Source organism: Typha latifolia, chromosome 15 (genome assembly GCF_019914945.1).
Source record: "Typha latifolia isolate L0001 chromosome 15, TyphaL0001v2, whole genome shotgun sequence".
Taxonomy (NCBI): domain Eukaryota; kingdom Viridiplantae; phylum Streptophyta; class Magnoliopsida; order Poales; family Typhaceae; genus Typha; species Typha latifolia.
In genome coordinates, this window is record NC_133100.1 from 2,016,568 (window position 1) to 2,025,015 (window position 8,448).

General features: G+C 34.8%; 1 protein-coding gene across 1 annotated transcript; it reads left to right on the plus strand.

The window, feature by feature from the left end:
- Positions 1-6,946: 6,946 nt before the first annotated feature.
- LOC140802405 (uncharacterized) lies at positions 6,947-8,448 on the plus strand. The gene is made up of 2 exons (XM_073157925.1): positions 6,947-7,461; positions 7,925-8,448. Exons 1-2 carry the CDS (start codon positions 7,348-7,350, stop codon positions 8,282-8,284), a joined length of 474 nt encoding a protein of 157 aa, XP_073014026.1. The 5' UTR covers positions 6,947-7,347; the 3' UTR covers positions 8,285-8,448.

An 8,448-nucleotide genomic window follows, 5' to 3' on the forward strand; every position in this document is an offset into this window, starting at 1 on the left:
AACCCTTCTAAACAGAACTTGAATATACAAACTGGTGAATCTTCGACGGTACCAAAGGCAAACTCTAGTCACACTCCTCGACAAAAGGTGAGTAGAAAAAGGTTTGTTCCGACATGCTATCATTGCGGCATTCTAGGGCATATTCGACCTCATTGCAAACTTTTGCAAAAACCTAGAAGTGCTTTCATTTATGGGATAAAAACAAAGGCCATATGGGTCAAGAAAGGTGATTTGTTTACAAAACCTTTGGATTTACAGAGATTTGAGTATCTTCGTACTTCTTTAGGAATTTGTGCTTTGGATTGATTTTCTTTTTGTTTTGGTTTGCATGTTTCATTTTTATGAGTTTTTTTTCGTTTCTATTTAGGTTTTATTTTACTTTGAAATTTTCTTTGCTTTTAGTTTCAGATTTGTCGAGAGTTTTTGCTAAAAAAAAAAAAAATTGATGCACTCCTAGATTCAATAATATACTCTTGACATAAAAATATGATTTTTCTCTTGATTATGAGTTATTATAGTCAATTTTGTCATCTTGTAATATATTGTTTCAATTTTGATTTTGTCACTCCCTCGACTTCTATAATAATAAAAAGTTTAATGCACTCATAACGTATGTGTATTATTGTGTGAGCATGATATCATGAATATTTTTTTAAAATAGCTCACTATTAACTTTGATTTGCACAGTTTGACCTCATGCTTAGTCATAAAAAATATGTTCATAAAAGATCAATGAAAATGGCTACAATGAGTTAGTGTGAAAGCCGTCTTGTTTCGAGTCCAGTTTGACTCAGTACATTATATGCAAATTCAAAAAAATATATATGTGAATTTCTTCTTGCACTTTGTTTGATTTGTATTACAAGAAAAGGGCTACCTACTCATGTGTGAAAGCCGTCATTGCACATATATGTTTCAGTAAAAAATAAATACAGGAAAATTTCCTGTTGTGTTATGGAGAATAAGTCGAAAAGTGCAACATTTCCATACTAAGTCGGTTTGACTACTGTGTTGCATCATTGTTTATATAGAAAAGTTTGTTTAAAAAGATTGGTTCATGTTATTAATGCTCATCTTGCATATGCATATCGTTATGATCAATCAAGATTAATTTAATTTTGAGTGATGCATTAGAATTGATTATAATATGCTCTTGATGATTTGATTGATCTGTGTATGACTTATTTCATTTGATTGTCATATTCTATGTCTTGAATCTATTTTGAATTTTCTAGAAGTGCATCTCCAAAAAGATTTTTGATTTGTTTTAGTTTAAATTTAAAAAAATCCAAATCCTCAAGATCTTCATCTTTTTCATCAAAATTTTCACTTCAAACCCTTTTAAAGTCTTTTGGCCGAAACTTCAAGATTTTCTTCACTTTTTGCGAGGTATGATCATTCATCAATTTTCTTATTTTTTTATTCAATTAAGTCTCTTGATCTTGATTGATTTCATGCGGTTTCGAGTTTTGATCATGTTAAAGTTAATATCTTGATGTTTCTTGTGCGATTGAATGTGATATCTTAGCATTTTCAAGTGAAAGATGGGTTTCAATTAGGGCCTTCATGGTTTCTTCATCGTCAGTTCCCTCCGAGTTCCTAGTCTTTGGCATTTGTGTCAAAAAGGGGGAGAGTGTCTAGTGTGTCGTGTGTGGTGCGAGTTTAAAGTTTTAGAGTTTACATGTGTAGGGGGAGCATGGCAATAGGGGGAGTTTATTAGAGTCTTTCTGTCTTTCTAATCTTGCTTATAACTTTGCCCGGAGAAATTGTGAACTTTGTCTGTTTAAGTACTTTTGAACTTATGCTCCATTGATAACTTGTGGTTGGATTGTTTATTCATTTCAAGTTATTTTCACTTGATCTTGGATTGGTATATGTTTATTTGCAGGGATTGATGTGCAAAATATTCTAGTCTTGTTGATTGCTCATTTGAAGTCTGTGTAATATCTTGTAACCTAGGTGTTTTGTCACAAATTGCCAAAGGGGGAGATTGTTAGGTTTTTATTTGTTGGCAATTGTGTACAAAATATACTAAGTATATTTTTTCATGTATATGAGCTTTACACAAGTCTAGAATATCTCTGGTTTGAAGAATTGCAAGATTATTGGAGAAAAGCCGTCGAGTTCACACCGCGTTCACAAACGCGTTCGAACGCGGTGCGTTCACAAACAAGTTTGAACTCGAAATCTGCATTCACACAGACAGAGAGCTGCGTTCACAAACGAGTTCGAACGCAAAATCTGCGTTCACACAGACAGAGAGCCGCGTTCACAAACGCGTTCGAACGCGAAATCTGCGTTCACACAGACAGAGAGCGGCGTTCACAAATGTGTCCGAACGCGGGTACTGCGTTCACACAGACCGAGAGCTGCGTTCACAAACGCGTTCGAATGCAACCTGAAGAATTCAAGCTGTCGTGTTCGAACGCGCTCGAGCCTGTTCGAACGCACCAACAAAGTTTAAGAATCTTGTATTTTCATGAGTGCGGATAAGATTTGGATTTGGCTCTATCTTGAAGATCGTGAGTACGGATAAGATTTGGATTTGGCTCTATCTTGTACTTTCGTGAGTACGGATAAGATTATGATTTGGCTCTATCTTGTACTTTCGTGAGTACGGATAATATTTAGATTTGGCTCTATCTTGGAGATGATATATAAGGATTGTGAAACCCTATCTCCAGGGTGGTTGAAGAAGCATTATTGAAGGAGACTTCTTGAGGCTACATCGGTTCTTCAACTAACAAGGCTCTTCTCATCTACAAATCTTAATATTTCGTCTTAAGGGCTATCTAGACAAAAGATCAATCTCGAGGGTTACTGAGATTGGACTTCAATCACGAGAAGCGGTGAATCGTGGGTTCTAGCGAGCAAGACTGAGAGGAACAAAGTCGTTTGGATCGACGGGTTGTTTTGAGAGTCAGTCTTGTAACTGCTACTATTCTAGTGATTAGTTTTGATCCGAGTTTGGATCCGTGGTTTTTTCCCATTTGGGTTTTTCCACGTTAAAATCTTGGCGTTCATCTCTACTTTCGTTTTTAATGTTTCTTCCGACTTTTACTTAAGCGAACGAGTGAGATCATTGCCTAGTGTTTAGATACATACTTGTGTCTAGAGGTTTTTTCAGAGAGTGCATTGAACAAGTCAAGAGGGGAGAAGGGGGCTTCTAGGTGGAGCTGGTCGCTAGAATGTGGACGAAGAGGCAGCAGAGCGAGGCTCAGTCGGGTTGAGCTCGGCTTGGGGAACCAAGGGGTACAGAGGAGGAGGGAGAGGATTAGTGCTAGACTAGGTTCAATTCTAATTTCTCTAAAAGATGATTCACTAGGGTACATCACAACTAATTTATAGGTGGCTCCCAATGTGGTGCGGCTAAACTAACATCGACCAACACTAATTAAGTTGACTAACTCGACTTAGGGACTCTAAAGCAAATAACATAACTATAGGGACTAAAATAAAATACATAAGTAATTAAAATAAGTTATCACACCTCTCAATAGGTGTGCCCAAATCGGCCCAAGTATGTCGACCGACTCGGCTAGGTCAAAACGCAACAGCTGAGATAGAAGAGAAATCTTGGGACCTTCCTAGGTTGGCTAACCAATCTATCTGTCACCTCTTTAATTTTTCTTCTATCTGATGGGAAGAGTTGATGGTGATGAGGAAAAATAGGGGGGAGCTTAAAATAAATTTCTATAAAGAAACAAATGATGCAGTTTAGAAATGACTCAATTTGTGTATAGGGAAGAGTGGACCACTAGAAATGTGTGAGAGGAGGTCCTACTTTTCACATATGATGGATTAATAGTCTCCTATTAGAACGAAAACTAAAGTTGAAAATGATTGATGGAGGCTACCTCACCTAATGGAGATCACACATTCACAAACCTTAACCAACAATTTCTATTTCCCATGTCTTTTTATGTCCAATCCTGTTTCATTTGATTAAGATCTCTCATCTCCCTAATAAATAATTTTCGAGTTGTTGATAATTTGAAGATAGATCTTGCACAAAAACATTGTTAACAAGATCAGACTAGAGATGAAGTAATTAATATGGAACTTATATAATGATTCGACGTAAGGATCGAGAGCAAATCAGTCCAAGACAACAAATAAGATCCTTGCTATATGACTGAAAGCAGTTTGCACTAAATCTAGGGTTTATATGTGATAAATGATAGATGAATTAGGACTAGGGTTGATGTACATGCTGATAAAATGTGGATAATGATTCTAGTAGGATTGCTCCCACTGAGTAAGAGTATCATCGTGGTATCGCGGTGAAAGAGAAAGCCACTAAGAGGAGAAGGTTGCAAGAGAAGAGAATGATTTTCTAAATGATAGAAAGAGGAGAGGAGATTAAGAAAGATAAATTCATCCAATAAGCATGCTAAAGATACAATAAGATCTTATTTATAGAAAATAAAACAAAAAATTTAAATCAAATAAGAAATAAATAATACCTATTTAAACTATCATCAACTATTTCTTGGATTGTAACTCTGTTCTGCCTCAAATAGAGGTGGTGGTAGCGATGAGACAAAACGAAAAAGATATTACAGATTCGTGGATTCGAGTGTCAAAATAATGTGCAGATGATTCACAAAGAAACTCATATGTTTAACGATGCTAACCAAAAAGATGGCTTTTGAATATGATGAAAGTTTGAAAGTCATGGCATCACCGATCTAATTCATCTTTCATATTAATTGTGCATAGCATAAAATCTTTTATAAATATTTTCTTGAAACTGCATAGATACTAATTTTCTGTAACTCACATATTTAATCTAATTTCATACTCGGAAGAGAAAAGTATTTAACTATCATCTAATAGTATAGTATTAGCAGAATGATTAAGATGAAAATGATTGAGATGGGCAATTATCCTCACATAATGGCTTAATATATTGGAGGAAATTATTAAATATTCAGGTAGGAATTAGGGATAGAGTGATAAATGCAGTTATCAAGAGTGTTATATCAACAAAAAAAGAAGATAGAAAGAGTGGACCACTAGAATAGTCTTTATCTTTCACATGTGATGGAATGGTCTCCTCTAAAACAAAAGCTAAAGTTGAAAATGACTGATAGAGGGGACCTCACTCAATAATTCTTTTCTTTTTGTTGGATAGAAATTATTGTATTGTATTTCCTTCCTACCATCTTTTATTAATGCTAATAATTTAACAATATTGGACTACTCTTTAAAACAATTTTGCTGTACCAATTTATTCTGTAATATAATTTTTTATTTTAGAATGACAGTTAAACATCAGCATCATAATAACTATATTCTAAATTATAAATAATATTTATCAAAATTATACCTTATATCATATACTAATTTGATTACTAATTTAACTTTGATATATATTACATTAATCTACTTTATATCAAATCAAAAATATCTATCACAATTTTATAAAAAATAAGACATTTTCTTTTCATTTTTTTCATTTACTTTATACCGTATTTTAAAAATAATTATTATGCTTTTATTTTTAAAATACATTAAAATAATTATTTCTATAATCAAATCCTAATTTTAAGATAATAAATAGGATTATTTATTCTAAAATTGTTCTTATTCACAAAAGAGAACAAGTTATTCCTCGTATGAACAAATTCTTTAGGAATAATTTTATTCTGACCCTCTAAACTATCACCGTTTTCTATATACTTTTCCTGAACCTTTTATTTTTGTCATATACAATCGCGTGATAGCTCTGAGAGTGTATATCCGCGAAATTATCCCAAATCTTTTTTCACTATTTAGAATTATTTCATAGATAAAAACAGATATTAGCCCGGTAATTCAGCAAAGCCAAAACAAAACTAGTGATACCACAGAACCAAAAATAATTTGGTCTTTCATATAAGAATACCCAAAATTATTGGTATAATAGAAATTTATATTTAACCTTATAATTTATGGTTTATATTTTAATATTTATAAATTGCACCCTATGTTATATAAAATATTTGCATAAAACTTAGATCCATTAACTAAATTTAATCAAACTCCTATACTATAAAATGACTAAATATACACTTATCTAACCTATACCCATCTTCATACCAAGAAACCTATCTCAACCTAAACCTAATACGTATTAATTACTAAAATGTCAAATAAATAAAACCGAAGAGGAATTGAGACGAGTTTTATTTAATAAATTCAAATTAAGAAATAAATATATAGTTTTTATGAATTTCGAATGAGATGTAGTTCTCTAATAAATATGGAAGGGAAGAAATGGTGGAGAAAAAGAAAGAGTAGAGGAGAAGAAATGATCCTAAGAGGAACATTCAAACTTATCCTGCTAACTTATCCAATATTTAGTATTAATTAAACTCAGGTGTGTTATACAAAAATATTTTATATTATATAAAATATAAGATATAAACTATAAATACGTGAAAATAAGAATGAGGTGAAATTTGACCAATATTTTAGTATTAATTAAACTCAGGAGTGTTGTGCAAAAATATTTTATATTACATAGGGTGAGATCGGCAATTCTTAAAAATATAAGATATAAATTATAAATAGGTAAAAATATAACGTGTAAAATGTAAGCTTTTAACTATATGCTCTAACTCGTGTTGTCTAGCTATTTTTTTTAAATTAATCGTAATATAGAGTCATTAATTAAGCCACCAAATTATAAAATAATTTTTTTACAATAATAGTTGCTAAGAAATAACTGCCAACTCGCTGAGCGATATCATTAACCTGAATTCAATTGTGCAACACGCGTGACGACCAAATTCGCCGCATGATTCTTAGATTCGTGCAATCCCAACTCCCGAAGCAATTTGTTCTCCTAATCGCAAGCAATCTTGATTAAAATACAAAACCATAGATAGGCATTATTAATTTATTATTACTTTTCTACCAAGTCGAGAAGAATTAAGAACCAGAACCAGAACCCCGCACCGGGTGACCGGCGATACCCGATTCTTTTCCCCCATTATTCCATTACCAAATAAAGAAAGCAAGACCCTACCCAACTTGCTACGGCAAAAAGCTCCACTCTCTTTCTCTCTCTCTTTCTGCCGGTCTGCGCGCACCTCTTCCATTACTCTGCGTTCCTCTCAGATCTTTATTCCCTTTCGGGAAAGAGCAAAAAGGAGCGAGCTTGAACACTCTATTCGTTTTTTATTCCCTTCTTCTCTGTCTCTTTGGTTTCATACCTCCATCCCATAGGACGAATACAAAAAGAAAGCTAGAGGAGTGGGGGCAGACGTGTATGCAAAACGACACAGTAGACTTGGAGAGAGAGAGAGAGAGAGAGAGAGAGAGAGAGAGAGAGAGAGAGAGAGAGATAAGGGAATAACCATGGCCGAACGAGAGAGCGTTACCCTCGTTGATCTCAAGAAGAAGATGGCGGACTTCGCAAAGGAGAGAGACTGGGAGCAGTTCCATAGCCCCAGAAATCTCCTCCTTGCCCTGGTACCCTCAGAACCATATCGGACTTGCGTTTCCCCAAGTGGGTCTTTGTTTTCAATCGATTTGAAGCGATACCCATTAATGGGTTTTGGGTTTATTCTTGTGTTCTTAGATAAAGTTTTCTTCTTGGCGTGCTTCTTTGTAGTATTCCTCTTCGTGTAGCATTTTTGTTGGTGGGTTTTTGTGTTTGATCGATTTTGAACTATACCCACTAATGGCTTTAGGGTTTTTGCTTGCCTTCATGAATAAAGTTGCATCCTTGCTGTAGTTTTTGCATGTTGTGGTGAGAGGAGAGAGATGGGTCCCTTAAACATGCCCCGACAAAGCAAACGGGGGTAGCCTAAATTTTCAATGCTTAGCTCATTCCCTTTTATTGCTGGGTTATTTGTTTCATCCTTTTCCTCATCTTTTTCTGAGTTACTTTCTCCTTTTCCTTTTTGTGTATGCGAACTCCCGTTGGTTGTAGGTGGGAGAAGTAGGGGAGTTGTCAGAGATCTTTCAATGGAAGGGAGAGGTGCCCAAGGGGCTTCCTGGATGGGAGGAGGAGGAGAAGGAGCACTTGGGGGAGGAGCTCTCTGATGTGCTGCTATACCTGGTGAGGCTTTCAGACATTTGTGGTGTGGATCTAGGGAAGGCTGTTCTCAGGAAGATAGAGCTCAATGCTCAAAAGTATCCAGTTCACCAATGCATGGGCTCTTCAAGGAAGCATACCAACTACTCCAATGCTAACACCAATACCAATACCAACACCGATACCAATTCCAACAACACTAATAACCATAACACTTGTGAGGAATCCAGTAATGGATCTCCTGATGGGATCTGACCTTTTAGGCTTTTGGGTTGCTTTATTTGCTTAGAATGTGGTTTTTTGTATAGGTGAGCTAAATGGTCATCTTTTTTTATTGCACAACCACCATCTTGGGTGGTAAGACTTCTAAAGATGCAAGCAAAACATAGATAATAGAATTGCTGAACTGTTTCTCTTTC